Here is an 18,115-nt window from a genome sequence, read left to right as displayed (position 1 = left end):
ATTGGAGTGGATAGGTCGTCTGGTCCGGATGGCTTAGATCCCAGGTTGCTCAGGGAAGCGGGATCGAGATTGCAGAAGGGCTTGTCATATTCTTCTAATCTTCCCTAGTGACAAGGGAGGTGCCAGAGGATTGGAAAGTGGCAAATATGACACACTGACTCAAGATAGGGTGCAAGGACATTCGTAGCAACTACCGGACGAACAGTTTCACATCAGTAAAAGCAAAACACTGTGGATGCTGGAAATCTGAAATAAAAACAGAAAGTAGTGGAAATACTCCGCTGATCCGGCAGCATCTGTGGTGAGAGAAACAGATTTAGCATTTCAGATCTGTGACCTTTCATCACAGAGTCACAGAATTGTTTCACTGCAGAAGGAGGCCATTAGGCCCATCATTACTGCACCTGCTCTCTGAAAGAGGAACTCCCTCAGTTCCATTCTCCCATCTTCTCCCCATAACCCTGCACATTCTTCCCTTTCATATAACTGTCCAATTCCCTTTTAAATGCTTCAGTTGAACCTGTCTGCACCACATTCTCAGGCAGTGCATTCCAGACCTTAACCACTCGCTGCATGAAAAAGTGTTTTGTCATGTCACTTTTGCTTCTCTTACCAAATACTTTAAATCTGTGCCCTCTCAGACTCGATCCTTTCACGAGTGGGAACATTTTCTCTCTATCTACACTGTCCAGACCCCTCATGATTTGGAAAACCGCTATCAAATCACCCTCAGCCTTTTTCGCTCCGAGGAAAACAGTTCTAACTTCTCCAGTCCATCTTCATAACTGAAATTCCTCATCCCTGGAATCAGAACTGGCAAAGACTAGAAATGTAATAGGTTTTAAGCAAACAAAGTGGTGTGGGGGTAAAGAGACCAAAAGGGAGATATTGATAGGACAGATGGTCAGAGAGATTATCTGACAAGGAGGTCATGGGCCAAAGGCAAATGTAAAGCAAGTGTGCTAATGATGTGGTGAAAGACAGCATTAGTGCAGACAGAGTGGTAATAACAAAATAATGAATAGCCCTAGTCAAAAGCACAAACATGAAAAAAAAACAGTGGACAGGCACATGATTAAAAAAAAAACATGATGAAACAAAATAAATTAAAAATAAAAAAGGGCCAGTCATACTCTGAAATTATTGAACTCGATGTTCAGTCCAGTAGGCTTTAGAGTGCTTAATCGGTAAATGAGATACTGTTCCTTGAGCTTGCGGTGATGTTCACTGGAACATTGCAGCAGGCCAAGGACAGAGATGTGGGGATGAGAGCAGGAGCGTGTGATGGAATGGCAAATGTGATGGAAGCTCAGGGTCATGTCTTTGGACTAAGTAGAGTTGTTCTGCAAAGCAGACACCCAATCTACGTTTGGTCTCCCCAATGTAGTGGAGACAGGAAAGTGGAATTGAGCCCGCGATCATCCATGATCATATTGAATGAATATCGATAGGCCATTTGGTTTACTTCTGCTCCTATTTCTTGTGTTCTTGTGCTCTTGAGACTGCATTCTGAGCAGTATACTAAATTGAAAGAAAAGTAAGTAAATCGCTGCATCACCTGAAAGGAGTGTTTGGGGTCTTGGATAGTGAGGAGTGAGGAGGTAAAAGGGCAGGTATGGGGACCTGCATGGGCACTAGTTAGGCCTGTCTTTTTGTCGGATATGTCGAACATTCCTTGTTCCAATCCAACTCAGGCCCCCTCCCCAACTCTTTTCTCCGGTACATTGCTGACGGTATTGGTGCAATTTCCTGCTCCCTCCCTAAACTAGAAAACTTCATCAACTTTGCTTTAAATTTCCACCCTTCACTCACCTTTACATGGTCCTTCTGCAACACTTCTCTTCCCTTCCTCAACTTCCCTGTCTCCATCTCTGGGGATAGGCTGTCCACTAACATTAATTATAAGCCCACCGACTCCCACAGCTATCTCGAATACACTTCGTCATACCCTGCCTCCTGTAAGGACTCCATTCCATTCTCCCAACTTCTCCATCACCAACGCATCTGTTCTGATGATCCAACCTTCCACAACATGACATGTCTTCCATTTTCCTCAATCAAGATTTCGCCCCCCACCAACCCCCGCCCCACTACCTCCCCTACTGTGGTTGACAGGTCCCTCAACCATGTTGGCCCATTTCCTGCACCTCTGCCCTCAACCCTTCCCCTCCCTACCAGAACCATTACAGGGTTCCCCTTGTCCTCACTTTCCACCCCACCAGCCTCCACATCCAAAAGATCATCCTCTGCCATTTCCGCCACGACTAGGGTGATGCCACGACCAAACGCATCTTTCCTCTCCCCTACCCTGTCAGCATTCCAAAGGGAACATTCCCTCTGCGACACCCTGGTCCACTCCTCCATTACCCCCGACACCTCGTCCCCGTCCCATGGCAATCGCAGGAGGTGTAATACCTGCCCTTTTACCTCCTCTCTCCTCACTATCCCAGGCCCCAAACACTCCTTTCAGGTGAAGCAGCGATTTACTTGTACTTCTTTCAATGTAGCATCCTGTATTCGCTGCTCACAATGTGGTCTCCTCTACACTGGAGAGACCAAACACTGATTGGGTGACCGCTTTGCAGAACGCCTCCGCTCAGTCCAAAAGCATGACCCCGAACTTCCAGTTGCTGGCCATTTCAACACACTCCCCCCTGTTCTCATGCTCACATCTCTGTCCTGGGATTGCTGCAGTGTGACAGTGAATATCAACACTAGCTCGAGGAACTGCACCTCATATACCAACGAGGCATCCTACAACCTACTGGACTGAACATTTTTATTTTATTTTGTTTCATTGATTTTTTTAACCATGTGCCTTCCCACTGTCTTTTCATGTTTGTTATTTTGGCTGGAGCTGTTCATCATTCTGTCATTTCACACCCTCTCTGCACTAATGCTTTGACTTTTATCACATCATTAACACTCTATTTGCCTTTGTCTTTGCCCCATGACCTCCTCGTCAGTTATTCTCTGTGACCCTCTGTCCTACCAACACCTCACCTTTGTTCCCTTTTCCCCCACCCCCACTTTATTTGCTCAAAATCTATTACATTTCTAACAATTGCCAGTTCTCTTGAAAGGTTACAGACCTGAAACGTTAAATGTACTTCTCTCTCCACAAATGCTGCCAGACCTGCTCTGTATTTCCAGAACTTTCTGTATTTGTTTCAGTTTAACATCAGTGGTGAGTAAGGTTTCAGAAACAATGATCATGGAGAAAAAATCGGGACTTGGAGAGGTTTGAGTCAATTAAGATAGCAAGCACGGATTTGTAAACAGCATATCATGTTTATCATTTTTTTAAAAATTGTGCATGTGTTGTGGGCGTCACTGAACTGGGCCAGCATCCTGAATTGCCCTCGAGAAGCTGGTGATGAGCTGCCGTTTTGAACAACGGCAGTCCATGTGGGGTGTAGGTGCACCAACAGTGCTATAAGGAAGGCAGTTACAGGATTTTGACCCAGCGACAGTGGAGGAACAGCTATATCGTTCCAAGTCAGGATGGTGTGTGGCTTGGAGGGCAATTTGCAGGTGGTGGGGTTCCTATGCATCTGCTGCCCTTGTCCTTCTAGGTGGTAGAGGCCACGGGTTTATGAGCTTTGGTGCATTGCAACTTGTAGATGGTACTCATTGCTGCCACTGTGCGTCGGTGACGGAGGGATGCCAATCAAGTGGGCTGCTTTGTCCTGGATGGTGTCAAGCTTCTTGAGTGTTGGAGCTGCACCCATCCAGGCAAGCGGAGAGTGTTCCATCACACACCTGACTTGTGCCTTGTTGATGGTGGACAGGCTTTGGGGAATCAGGAGATCAGATACTTGCTGCAGGATTCCAAGTCTCTGACCTGTTCTTATAGCCACGGTATATGTATGGCTACTCCAGTTCAGTTTCTGGTCAATGGTAACCCCCAGGATGTTGGTAGTGGGAGATTCAGCGATCGTAATGCAGTTGAATTTCAAGGGTAGATTGTTAGATTCTCTCTTCTTGGAGATGGCCATTGCCTGGAACTTATGTAGCTCGAACGTTACTTGCCACCTATCAGCCCAAGCCTGGATATTGTCCATGTCTTGCTGCACTTCTACACGGTCTGCTTCAGTATCTCAGGAGTCATGAATGGTGCTGAACATTGTGCAATCATCAGCGAACATTCCCACTTCTGATTAAAGGAAGGTCATTGATGAAGCGGCTGGAGATGGTTAGGCCTATGACGCTACTGTGAGGAACTCCTGCAGCAATGTCCTGGAACTGAGATGATTGACCTCCAACAAACACAACCATCTTCCATTACGTTTGGCATGACTCAAACCAGCAAAGAATTTTACCCCAATTCCCACTGACTCCAGTTTTGTTCAGGCTCCTTGATGCCATATTCGGTCAACTGCTGCCTTGATGTCAAGGGCAGTCACTCTCACCTCACCTCTTGAGTTCAGCTCTATTGTCCAATGTTTGAAACAAGGCTCTAATGAGGTCAGGAGTTGGGTGGCCCTGGTGGAACCCAAACTGAGTGGCACTGGGCACGTTTCTGCTTCGCAAGTGCCACTTGATAGCACTGTTGACGACACCTTCCATCACTTTACTGATGATTGTGAGTAGACTGATTGGGTAGTAATTGTCCGGCTAGGGCTTGTCCTGCTTTTTGTGTACAGGACATACCTGGGCAGTTTTCCACATTTCCAGACAGATGCCAGTATTGTAGCTGTACCGGATCAGCTTGGCTCAATGCACAGTATGTTCTGGAGCACAGGTCTTCAACACTATTGCCGGGATGTTGTCAGGGCCCATAGCCTTGGCAGCATCCAGTGCCTTCAGTCGTTTCTTGATATCACACGGAGTGAATTGAATTAGCTGAAGACTGGCATCTGTGATACTGGGGACTTCAGGAAGATGCAGAGATGGATTATCCACTCGGCACTTCTGACTGAAGATTGTTGCAAATGCTTCTGCCCTATCTTTTGCACTGATATGATGGGCTCCCCCATCATTGAGGATGGGGATATTTGTGGAGCCACCTCCTGCAGTTAGTTGTTTAATTGTCCACCACCATCCACGGCTGGATGTGGCAGGACTGCAGAGCTTAGATCTGATCCGTTGGTTGTGAGATCGCTTAGCTCTGTCTATCGCATGCTACTCACGCAGTTTGGCATGCAAGTAGTCCTGGGTTGTAGCTTCACCAGGTTGACACCTCATTTTAAGGTATGCCTGGTGCTGCTTCTGGCATGCCGCCTGCATTCCTCATTGAACCAGGGTTGGTCTCCCGGCTTGATGGTAATTATAGAGTGGGGGATATGCTGGGTCACGAGGGTTACAGATTGTGGTTGAATACAATTCTGCTGCTGACTCACAAAGCCTCATGGATGCCCAGTTTTGCATTGCAATGTTCGTTCTAAATCTATCCCATTTAGTACAGTGGGGGAGTGCCACACAACACGATGGAGGGTATCGTCAATGTGAAGATGGGAGTTTGTCTTCACAAGGATTGTGCAGTTGTCACTCCTACCAATACTGTCATGGATTGATGCGTTTGTGGTAGACAGATTGGTGAGGATGAGGTCAAGTATGCTTTTCCCTCTTGTTTGTTTCCTCACCACCTGCTGCAGACCTAATATAGCAGCTATGTCCTTTAGGACTCAGCCAGCTCTGGTGCTACCGAGCCCGCCTTGGTGATGGACATTGAAGTCCCCCAACCAGAGTACATTCTGCACTTTTACCACCTCTGTGCTTCCTCCAAGTTCTGTTCAACATGGAGGAGTACTGATTTACCAGCTTTGGGAGGGCAGTATGTGGTATTCAGCAGGGGGTTTCCTTGCCCATGTTTGAACTGATGCCATGAGACTTCATGGGGTCTGGAGCCGTTGTTGAGGACTCCCAGGGCATCTCCATCCCGACTGTATGCCAAAGTGCTGCCACCTCTGTTGGGTCTTTCTTGCCAATGGGACAGGACATACCTGGTGATGCTGGTGTCTGGGATATTGTCTGTAATGAATGATTTCATGAGTTTGAGTATGTCAGGTTGTTGCTTGACTAGCAAGTGGGGCAGCTCTCCCAACTTTTGGGAAAGCTCACAGAAGTTAGTAATGAGGCCTTTGCCAGGTCGACAGGGCTGGGTTTGGTTTGCTGTTGTCATTTCAGGTGCCTAGGTCGACTGTGCAGTTTCACTCCTTATTGACTTTGTAATCGTTGGATACAAATGAGTGGCTTGATGGGTCATTTAAAAACCTAGGCATTGCTGTAGGTCTGGAGTCACATGTAGACCAGACCAGATAAGGACAGTAGATTACCTTCCCTAAAGGACATTAGTGAAATAGATAGGTTTTAACAACAATCGACAATGGTCTCATGGTCACCACTAGACTAGCTTTTAATTCAAGGTTTAATTGAATTCAAACCCATGTTCCCAGAGCAATATCCTAGGTTTGTGTGTTCCTAGTCCAGTGACAATGCCACTACACCACCACCTCCCTTTACTCTAATCTAGTTGTTTTTTTTATGATGAAGTAACAGAGAAGGTTGTTGAAGGGAATTCAGTGGATGTTGTCTATATGGACTTTAAGGAAGCATTTGACAAAGTACCACATAAAAGGCTGGTTAAAAAGATGAATAAGATGGTCAGTGTCAGTTTAGAATGGAAAATAGTGAGAGGCGGTAAATGGTTGTTTCTCAGACTGGAGAATGGTAGACCGTAGTGTTCCTCAAGGGTCAATACTGGGACCTCTGCTTTATTTGATTATATCTAAATGACTTGGATATCGGAATACAGAGTAAAATTACAAAATTTGCCAAACTTGGAGCTGTAGTAAACAGCAAAAATCAAGAGGCAAAAGGGAAGGAGGAACTTAAAACAATCACGACCACGAGAGAAAAACTAATGGGAATTCTAATGGGACTAAAGTCTGATAAGTCCCCTGGTCCTGATAGCCTGCATCCAAAGGTCATAAAGTGGCTGCAGAGATAATGGATGCATTGGTTGTAATCTTTTGAAATTCATTAGGTTGTGGAAAGGTATCAGCAGGTTGTAAAACTGCAAATGTAAAACCTCTTTTCAAGAAAGGAGGGAGACAGAAAGCAGGAAACTATATGCCAGTTAGCCTTCCATTTGCTGTTGGGAAAATGCTAGAATCCATTATTAAAGTGGTATTGGCGGGAGATCGAGAAAATCACAATACAAGTAGGCAGAGTCAACATTGCTTTTGTGAAAGGGAAATCGTGTTTGACAAATTTAATAGAGTTCTTTGAGGAAGTAACAAGCAACGTGGATTGTGATCGGCGGTGAGTGGGAAAAAATGGCTGATGGAGTACGATGTTATCTTTCTTTGGGCCTCCTTATCTCGAGAGACAATGGATACGCGCCTGGAGGTGGTCAGTGGTTTGTGAAGCAGCGCCTGGAGTGGCTATAAAGGCCAATTCTGGAGTGACAGGCTCTTCCACAGGTGCTGCAGAGAAATTTGTTTGTTGGGGCTGTTGCACAGTTGGCTCTCCCCTTGCGCCTCTGTCTTTTTTCCTGCCAACTACTAAGTCTCTTTGACTCGCCACAATTTAGCCCTGTCTTTATGGCTGCCCGCCAGCTCTGGCGAATGCTGGCAACTGACTCCCACGACTTGTGATCAATGTCACACGATTTCATGTCACGTTTGCAGACGTCTTTATAACGGAGACATGGACGGCCGGTGGGTCTGATACCAGTGGCGAGCTCGCTGTACAATGTGTCTTTGGGGATCCTGCCATCTTCCATGCGGCTCACATGGCCAAGCCATCTCAAGCGCCGCTGACTCAGTAGTGTGTATAAGCTGGGGGTGTTGGCCGCTTCAAGGACTTCTGTGTTGGAGATATAGTCCTGCCACCTGATGCCAAGTATTCTCCGAAGGCAGCGAAGATGGAATGAATTGAGACGTCGCTCTTGGCTGGCATACGTTGTCCAGGCCTCGCTGCCGTAGAGCAAGGTACTGAGGACACAGGCCTGATACACTCGGACTTTTGTGTTCCGTGTCAGTGCGCCATTTTCCCACACTCTCTTGGCCAGTCTGGACATAGCAGTGGAAGCCTTACCCATGCGCTTGTTGATTTCTGCATCTAGAGACAGGTTACTGGTGATAGTTGAGCCAAGGTAGGTGAACTCTTGAACCATTATAACCTGTGAATTTTCCCACTTTGGTAGGAAAAATAAAAAAGCAGATTGTTGTTTAAATGGATAGAAACTACACTCTTATGCGGTACAGAGGTATCTGAGTGTCCTCGTACATGAAACTCAAAAAATTAGTCTTCAGGTACAGCAAGTAATCTGGAAGGCAAATAGAACGTTAACCTTTATTGCAAGGGGGTGGAGTATAAAAGTAGGAAAGTCTTGCTACAACCGTACAGGGCACTGTTGGACCACACCTAGAGTACTGTGTACAGTTTTGGTAACCTTATCCAAAGAAGGATATGCTTGTATTGGAGGCAGTTCAGAGAAGGCTAGGCTGATTCCTGGGATGAAGTGGTTGCCTTATGAGGAAAGTTTGAGCAGGTTGGGCCTATACACATCGGAGGTTAGAAGAATGACATGTGATCTTATTGAAACATATAAGATTTTGAGGGGGCTTGACAGTACAGGTGCTGAGAGGATATTTCCCCTCGTGGGGGAATCTAGAACCAGGGACCACAGTTTCATAATTAGGAATTGCCCATTTATGATGGAGATGAGAAGGAATTTCTTTTCTCAGAGGGTTGTAAATGTTTGCAATGATCTATCCCAGAGATCTGTGGAGGTTGAGTCATTGAATATATTGAAGGCTGAGATAGTTTCATGAACTATAGGGGATTAAGGGTCATGGAAGGGGGCGAGGAAACAATGCAGGAAAGTGGAATTAAGGCCACAATCAGATCAGCCATGATCTTATTGAATGGCAGAGCAGGCTGGAGGGGCCGAATGGCCTACACCACCTCCTATTCCTTATGAGGAATATACCAATTGACTACATCAGGACATAGATAGGCTCATAGAATGGGCAGAGAATGGAATTTAATCCAGAGAAGTGTGACATGATGGGATAGGGAGAGGCAGTATAGACCAGGATTGTCCAACCTTTTCACATGGGGGTCCACATTACAATTTTTGTCGCCGGTTTTTCAGCGGGCTTTTAATCATCTCCGAATCTGTCTGAAGTTCAGAAGCTGCTGTTCCCGATGTCAGGATCTGTCAGCTGTGAAACCGACTTGCGATCTTTTTTAGAAGTTGGTCTGACAAAGGGAAATTTCCCATCAGCAGTCACGGACCCCTGGTGAGGATACAGCCCCAATACAGTTTACACCAACCGGCCGGATGGGAACCTTCAGTGGGCCCGATACTGGCTGGTGCGCTGTACGTTGGACAACACTGGTATAGACTAATGGCACAGTTCTAGACTGTGCAGGAAATGTAGGATCTGGGTTCATGTACATGAGCATTTGGATGTGACAGGACATATTGAGAGAGTAGTTAGCAAAGTTTATGGAATGTTTTGCTTCATAAATACTGAATACAAAAGCAGGGAAGTTATATCGAACCTTTATAAAGCTCGAGTTAGGCAACAACTAGATTATTGCTTCCAGTTTTGGTCACCACACTTTTGGAAGGATGCGAAGGTCTTTGAGAGGGTGCAGAGGCAATTTATCAGAATGATTCCAGGGATGAGGGATTTTAGCTCCAAGGTTGAGTTGGAGAAGCTGGGGTTGTGGGGATGTTCTCCTTGCAGCAAAGAAGTTTTACAGGAGATCTGATAGAGGTGTACAAGATTATGGCAGGTTTAGTTAAGATAGACAAAGAAAATCTGTTCCCATTACCTAATGGTACAACGACTAGGACATGGTTGAAGATTTTGAGCAAGAGATACAGGGGGTAAGTGAGGAAGAATTTTTTTCCACAGCGAGTAGTAATGACTTGGAACTCACTGCCTATGAGGGTGGAGGAAGTGAAGACGATCAATGATTTCAAAAGGGAATTTGATACGTACTTGAGGGAAATAAACTAGCAGGGCTACGGGGATAGAGCATGGGAATGGAACTGACTGAATTGCTATACAGAGAGCTAGCATGGAATCAAGGACTCGAATGGCCTCCTTTTGTGGCATAATGACTCGATAATGAGAATGTGGAACCTGCTCTCACATTAGATGTTTGTGGCGAATAGTTTATATACGTAGAAAGGGAGGCTAGATAAACATATGAGAGAGAAGGCAATAGAGAGTTATTCTGATCGAATTAGAAGAGGAAAGATGGGAGGAGGCTCGAGTGGAGCATAAATGCCTGCACGGACTGGTTGGGCCGAATGGCCTGTTTCTGTGCTGGATATCCTATGTAATACAGTACTGTCTGTGTGAAGTCTTTAACTGTCCCTCAGTCTGGTCTCATTACCTGACGATCAGAATTACCCTCCTGGAGCTCAGTGACCAGCCTCGTCATGTTTGGGGAAAATGGTCTCATTTCTGTCACCTCTTAAATCCTGGATTTTATGGGAATGGGGTGATTTCCCCTGAATTAAATGATAAAACGGTGATTTATTGTACTTTTTACTCTGTACAGTATATCAATCTGTATAATACCTGGGGTGAGTTATATTGTGAAATGGTGCTAACTGCTGCTGTAAAGTCCATTCCCCCAGGATTTTATATAACAAGGAGAATTGATTCTGTCCCGTTGTAAGTTTTAAATGTGCCTGTGCTCCTATTTTACAGGGGAGGGGAGTCTCTCACTTTATTCCCCATTAAACTGGCGCTGCAGTTATTTCAAGTGTAACCAGTCCGACAGTTTTTGGGGAATTTTTGTGAGTTCCCTCCCGGATTGCAGCCTCACATACAGGAGATAGATTATGGAAAATTCCCGGGTTGAAGCCACATGTTTTCCCCAGGAGCTGCTGCTGTGCGGCCCCACCGCTGGCCGGTGTGTGTCTGTACTCCGGGGTTAATACCCCACAAATAAGACTATGCAAAACCTTTGTGTCCATTTTGACTCAGCAGTGAGCTTCAAACTCTCCATCATCTCCACCAACAAGCTCACATGTGTTTATATCATTTTTTGAACTTTTCGTCAAAGTTATGGTTGGCAGTGGGAGGAGTCCCATGGAATTTCAGCCCCATTATTAAACTTAAAATCTTCATCTTCAACTTCCAGTTTCATCCAACCTGTCTGAAACTTCTTGCAGCACCCTTCATTCCCCCGATTCTGGCCCCTTCCTTCACTCCACTATTAGTACAAGTGACATCGGGACCTAATTTCTGGAACTGCTTCCGAAATTCCCCATTGTCTATCCATCTTTAAAATACTGCTCAAAACTCATCTTCTTGACCAAAATTTATTAAACATTAGTATATACTGAATTATTTTGTTTTAGTCTAGTACTGGTTAGTCTAGTACTACCACAATCTGGAACCTCATGACCCAGCATATCCCTCACTCTACCAATACCATCAAGCCAAGAGATCAACCATGGTTCAATAAGGAGTGCAGGAGAGCCTGCTGGGAGCAGCACTAGGCATACCTAAAAATGAGGTGACGACCTGGTGAAGCTACAACGCAGGACTGATTGCATTCCAAACAGTGGAAGCAGCATGCAATAGAGAGAGCTAAGCGATCCCAGTAGATAAGATCCAAGCTCTGCTACCACCTCCAGTTGTGAATGGTGGTTGGACGATTATACAACAAATATCTCCATCCTCAATAATGGAGGAGCCCAGAACATCAGTGAAAATAACAAGGCTGAAACACTTGTGACCATCTTCAGCCAGACGTGCCAAGTGGATGATCCATCTCGGCCTTCTTCTGAGGTCCCCAGCATCACGGATGCCAGTCTTCAGTCAATTCGATTCACTCCACATGATATCAAGAAATGGCTGAAGGCACTGGATACAGCTATGGGTCTGTTTAGTTTAGAGATACAGCACTGAAACAGGCCCTTCGGCCCACCGAGTCTGTGCCGACCATCAACCATCCATTTTATATTAATCCTACACTAATCCCATATTCTTACCACATCCCCACCTGTCCCTATATTTCCCTACCACCTACCTATACTAGGGGCAATTTATAACAGCCAATTTGCCTATCAACCTGCAAGTCTTTTGGCGGTGGGAGGAAACCGGAGCACCCGGAGAAAGCCCACGCAGACACAGGAAGAACTTGCAAACTCCACACAGGCAGTACCCAGAATTGAACCCGGGTCGCTGGAGCTGTGAGGCTGCAGTGCTAACCACTGCACCACTGTGCCGCCTGACAACATCCTGGCTGTAGTACTGAAGACTTATGCTGCAGAACTATCCGTGCCCCTAGCCAAGCTGTTCCAGTACAGCTACAACACTGACATCTACCCGACAATGTGGAAAGTGGAAAATTGCCCAGGTATGTCCTGGCCACAAAAAGAAGGACAAATCTAATCCAGCCAAGAACCACCCCATCAGTTAATCGCGATTATCCACATAATGATGGAAGGTGTCGCCGACAGTGCTATCAAGCGCCACTTCACTTAAACTGCAACAGCCTGCTCACTGATGCTCAGTTTGGGTTTCGCCAGGGCCACTCGGCTCTTGACCTCATTACAACCTCGGTCCAAACATGAACAAAAGAACTGAACTCAAGACGTGAGGTCAGAGTGATTGCCATTGATATCAAGGCAGCATTTGACAGAGTGTGGCATCAAGGATCTCTAGCCATATTGAAGTCAATGGGAATCGGGGGTCGGGGGGGGGGGGGATCTCTCCACTGGTTGCAGACATACTTAGCAGAAAGGAAGCTGGTTGTGGTTGTTGGAGGCCAATCATCTCAATCTCAGGACATTGCTGCAGGAGTTATTCAGGGTAGTGTCCTAGGGACAACCATCTTCAGCTGCTTCATCAATGGCCTTCCCTCTATCATAAGGTCAGAAGTGGGGATTTTCGCTGATGGTTGTATGATGTTCAGTTCCATTCACAACTCCTCATATACTGAAGCAGTCTGTGTTCATATGCAGCAAGATCTCGACAACATTCAGGCATGGGCTGATAAGTGACAAGTAACATTCGAGCCAAACAAGTGCCAGGCAATGAAGATCTCTGTGATTTGGGCAGCACAGTGGCACAGTGGTTAGCACTGCAGCCTCACAGCTCCAGCGACCTGGGTTTGGTTCTGGGTTCTGCCTGTACATAGTTTGCAAGTTCTCCCTGTGACCGTGTGTGTTTTCACTGGGTGCTCCAGTTTCCTCCCACAGCCAAAGACTTACAGGTCAATAGGTAAATTGGCCATTGTAAATTGCTCCGAGGGTATGTGGTAGAAGAATTGTGGGGAATATGGGATTAATGTAGGATTAGTATAAATTAATGGTTGATGGTCAGCACAGACTCGGTGGGCCGAAGGGCCTGTTTCAGTGCTGTATCTCTCTATGACTCTGTAACACGTTGAATTGGAGCCTTTTTATCAGCAAGTGTACCCTCCCAAATGTCACTCTTTTCTTAATGTTCAGGACTGTGAATAATTCTAAACATTTACAGCGAAAATAATTCCTGTTCCCCAATACTCCCAATCCAGGAAACGTCTCCCTCGACATACACATCCTGCATGGGATTGCATTAAATATCTAACTGTTAATTATTTAAACTTGGGTTTCTGTCCTGTTTCTAGTTAAAATGCTGGATGTGGAAAATATCTGATATCAATTTTCTGTACTGCTGGTTTATATTTTATATTTGCATTCTGCTGCCCGGTCTTATTAATGATGATTTATTGTAATTAAATTATCAGACCCTTTCAGTGACCTGTATTTACTGATTCCATACAAATTGTAAAATCCCTGATGGTTCACAAGAATCCATTTTAGATTTTCCAGCCCTGATGGTAAAAATAAACAATCCTCTTATTATTTGTCATCGTTGTGTTGAATCTGTTTCTCTCTGGTTTAACTGAACTGTTTCTTTCCTTTCATTACAGAGCAACACAATCTGTGACTGTTCGACAATTCACCCAACAGTTAGAGACAAATAAACAGTTACCTCAACTCCTGGCATTTGTGCAGTACAGGTCCCAGCCGCTGGAGTCCTTCAAACTGAATGATGCACTGCTCGAGATCAATTTTTTTTATGTTATCACAGAGACTAATAACGTGAGACAGGACGGCATAGTCAACTGGGGTCAGTTTCAATCCATTGAATGTAAGCATTTCCATAGATCCCACTGTGTCCTGAACCAATACCTTATTCTGAGACTCAAACAGATAGTGCAATGTGTTCAGGAGGTTCCTTTTACCAGTTTCACTCCCTGTGTTTCCAATCTGTCCTTTAACCTTCTCCTTCACCCAGTCAATCACTCGACAGGTTGTTTGATGAGGAAATGGACCCAGAAATTCCTCCAGGGGTCGAGCTGCCTGTGGGGAGGAGAGACCAGCAACAAAACGCAGAAATATCTCAAATCTTCCATCTTCCTCACTGTGAGCATCACTGAGGAGATTCTGGATGTTCCCGGGAGCTGGAGTCAGGAATTGTGCGAGTGCGGCTGCAAACTCTTGGATGGTGAGGTGCGGGAATGTGTAAACGACATTCTGGACAGAATCATCTGTCTCCAAAGGTTCCATCAGGAATCCAGACAGGAACTGGGAAGGTTGCAGATTGTACTTGATCAAATCTCCATCTCTAAACACAATCTTCTTCCTGGAGACTCCTGTGAAGGCCATCTCACCGATCTTCAGTAACACATCACGGGGGTTTTCAATCTCTCGGCTATGGTTTTTCAGAATGTTGTAAATATAGTAGGAATATAGCTGGGTGATGGTCTTGGGAACTTGCTGCTGTTTCCTGTCTCTTTGTGTAAAGAAGGGACCCAGTGACAGACAGAGGATCCAGCAGTAGGAAGGGTTGTAGCACATGGTGTACAGGATCTCGTTCTCCTCCACGTGTTTGAAAACAGCTGCTGCCACCGTCTGATCTTCAAAAAACTTGTTGAAATATTCCTTCCGTTCATCACCAACAAATCCCAGGATTTCAGCCCAGACACTGATCTCAGCCTTTTCCAATAAATGTAATGCAGTGGGACGACTGGTCACTAACACTGAACATCCGGGGAGCAGCTTGTGTTGTATTAAACTGTACACAATGTCAGACACTTCACACCAGCATTCGGGATCTGTGCACATGTACTGAGGTTCTGTATTTCTCCGATTGTCAGTAAAATCGATCGTGTCCTTGAATTCATCCAAACCATCAAATATAAACAGCAATCCCTCTGGATTCTTCCAGAGCTCTCCCAGAACATTCCCAAAGTATGGATACAGATCCAGTATCAGATTCCTCAGATTTATTCTACAGTTAATAGTTTTCAAATCCCGTAATTTAAAACTGAAAACAAATTGAAAGTGTGGGTATATTTTCCCAATGGCCCAGTCATAAACAATCTTTTGTACCATTGTTGTTTTTCCCATCCCCGGGACTCCACTCACAGCTGCTGAATTCCCAGATTTGGATTTTCCCCAGGAAAAACTGCTCTGGAATAATTGATCAGTTCGGATTTTTTCCATTTCTTTCCGGAGATGTTTCTTTCTCCACTCATCATGGTCTCGGCCTCTTGCCAGCAGTTCATGTTCTACAAGTGACCGATCTCGAACAGTAGAAATGACCGTTAGCTCAGCGTATCGATCAACCAGCTGGAAAATCTTAACCTTCTCCTTTATTAGGATAGTGTTCACTCTCAGTGTTTCAGTTTGTACCCGGAGTGTTTCCTTGTGTTTCTGTTGAATATCTTCAATTAGAACAGACAGAAAGTGGTTTTCAATGTTAGTTGTATCAACACAACAATTTCTCAAAAAATAGGTAGTTTGTAAAGTTAAGGTATGTAAGGCAGCTCTGCCGAGTGGAATGTACAGCTTGTGGCATGTGGGAAGTCATGGATGCACCACATGTCCTAGACAAACACATCTGCAGGAAGTGTCACCTGCTCAAGACGCTTGAACTGCGGGTTTCGAAACTCGGGCAGCAGCTGGAGTCACTGTTGTGCATCCACGGGGTGGATGACGACATGGATATCATGTTTTGCGAGGTGGTCACACCGCAAGTTAGGAGCATGCAGGCATACAGGGAACGGGTGACCGCCAGGCAGTCTAAACGAACCTGACAGGTAATTCAGGAGTACCCTGATATGATCTCACTCGCTAATCGGTTTTCTATTTTGGATACTAATGAGGGTTATGGTTCTTCAGAGGAGCATCGTCAGAGCCAAGTTTGTGGCACCACAGGTGGTGAGGAAGAAGAATGGAAGAGCAATAGTGATAGGGGAACTCGTTAGTTCGGAGAACAGACAGTCTTTTCTGCAGCACTAAACGTGACTGTCTGTCGGATTGCTAAGCTAACAAGTTTTGACCTTTTTTTTTGGTTTTTCAGTAGATTTGTTGGGAATTTAGAATAGTGGGAATGGAGGTTAAGGCAGTTGAATGTTCCTCCTGCAGAATGTGGGAGGTAAGGGTCGCCAAGAGTGTCCCTGCTGACTGCATCTGCGGGAAGTGCACACAACTCCAGCTCCTCGAGAACCGCGTTCGGGAACTGGAGCTGGATGAACTTCAGATCATTCGGGAGGCGGAGGGGGTTATTGAGAGGAGTTATAGGGAGGCAGTCACACCTCAGGTAAAAGAAGTAGGTAGATGGGTTACCGTCAGGGGAAGGAGAGGGAACCAGCAGGCAGTGCAGGGATCCCCTGTGGTCGTTTCCCTCAACAACAGGTATACCGTTTTGGATACTGTTGCGGGGGACGACTTACCAGGGGGAAGCAATGGGGTACAGGTCTCTGGCACAGAGTCTGTCCCTGTTGCTCAGAAGGGAAGGGGGAAGAGGAGCAGAGCATTAGTCATTGGGGACTCCATAGTTAGGGGAACAGATAGGAGGTTCTGTGGGAACGAGAGAGACTCACGGTTGGTGTGTTGCCTCCCAGGTGCCAGGGTTCGTGATGTTTCGGATCGTGTTTTTGGGATCCTTAAGGGGGAGGGGGAGCAGACCCAAGTCGTGGTCCACATAGGCACCAACGACATAGGTAGGAAGAGAGATGGGGATTTAAGGCAGAAATTCAGGGAGCTAGGGTGGAAGCTTAGATGAGAACAAACAGAGTTGTTATCTCTGGATTGTTGCCCGTGCCACGTGCTAGCGAAGCGAGGAATAGGGAGAGAGAGGAGTTGAACATGTGGCTGCAGGGATGGTGTAGGAGGGAGGGTTTTGGTTTCCTGGATAATTGGGGCTCTTTCTGGGGTAGGTGGGACCTCTACAAACAGGATGGTCTTCACCTGAACCAGAGGGGTACCAATATCCTGGGGGGGAGATTTGCTCATGCTCTTCGGGGGGGTTTAAACTAATTCAGCAGGGGAATGGGAACCTAAATTGTAGTTCCAGTGTACAGGATGTTGAGAGTAGTGAGGTAGGGGATAAGGTTACAAGGACGCAAGAGGGCACTGGCAAGCAAGAACTTGGTTTAAAGTGTGTCTACTTCAACGCCAGAAGCATCCAGAATAAGGTGGGTGAGTTTGCAGCATGGGTTGGTACCTGGGATCTCGATGTTGTGGCCATTTCGGAGACATGGGTAGAGCAGGGGCAGGAATGGATGTTGCAGGTTCCGGGATTTAGATGTTTCAGTAAGAACAGAGAAGATGGTAAAAGAGGGGGGGGGGGTGTGGCATTGTTAATCAAGGAGGGTATTACAGCGGCAGAAAGGACGTTTGAGGACTCGTCTACTGAAGTAGTATGGGCCGAGGTTAGAAACAGGAGAGGAGAGGTCACCCTGTTGGGAGTTTTCTATAGACCTCCGAATAGTTCCAGAGATGTAGAGGAAAGGATAGCGAAGATGATTCTCGACAGGAGCGTGAGTAACAGGGTAGTTGTTATGGGGGACTTTAACTTTCCAAATATTGACTGGAAATACTATAGTTCGAGTACTTTAGATGGGTCAGTTTTTGTCCAGTGTGTGCAGGAGGGTTTTCTGACACAGTATGTGGACAGGCCAACCAGGGGCGATGCCACATTGGATTTGGTACTGGGTAATGAACCCGGCTAGGTGTTAGATTTAGATGTAGGTGAGCACTTTGGTGATAGTGATCACAATTCGGTTAGGTTTACCTTAGCGATGGGCAGGGACAGGTATATACCACAGGGCAAGAATTATAGCTGGGGGA

General features: G+C 45.9%; 1 protein-coding gene across 1 annotated transcript in view; it reads right to left on the bottom strand.

Moving 5' to 3' along the window:
* Window positions 1-18,115, bottom strand: part of LOC137345134 (NACHT, LRR and PYD domains-containing protein 3-like) — a 77,716-nt gene that overhangs the window by 23,212 nt on the left and 36,389 nt on the right. Inside the window, exon 8 of the mRNA XM_068008603.1 lies at window positions 13,968-15,705. Coding sequence (XP_067864704.1) covers window positions 13,968-15,705 — 1,738 coding nt within the window. The remainder of the gene's footprint in view (window positions 1-13,967; window positions 15,706-18,115) is intronic.

This window comes from Heterodontus francisci, chromosome 28 (genome assembly GCF_036365525.1).
Source record: "Heterodontus francisci isolate sHetFra1 chromosome 28, sHetFra1.hap1, whole genome shotgun sequence".
NCBI lineage: Eukaryota > Metazoa > Chordata > Chondrichthyes > Heterodontiformes > Heterodontidae > Heterodontus > Heterodontus francisci.
The sequence above is the reverse complement of the archived record's forward strand: the minus strand, read 5'-3'. Positions and strand labels throughout refer to the sequence as shown.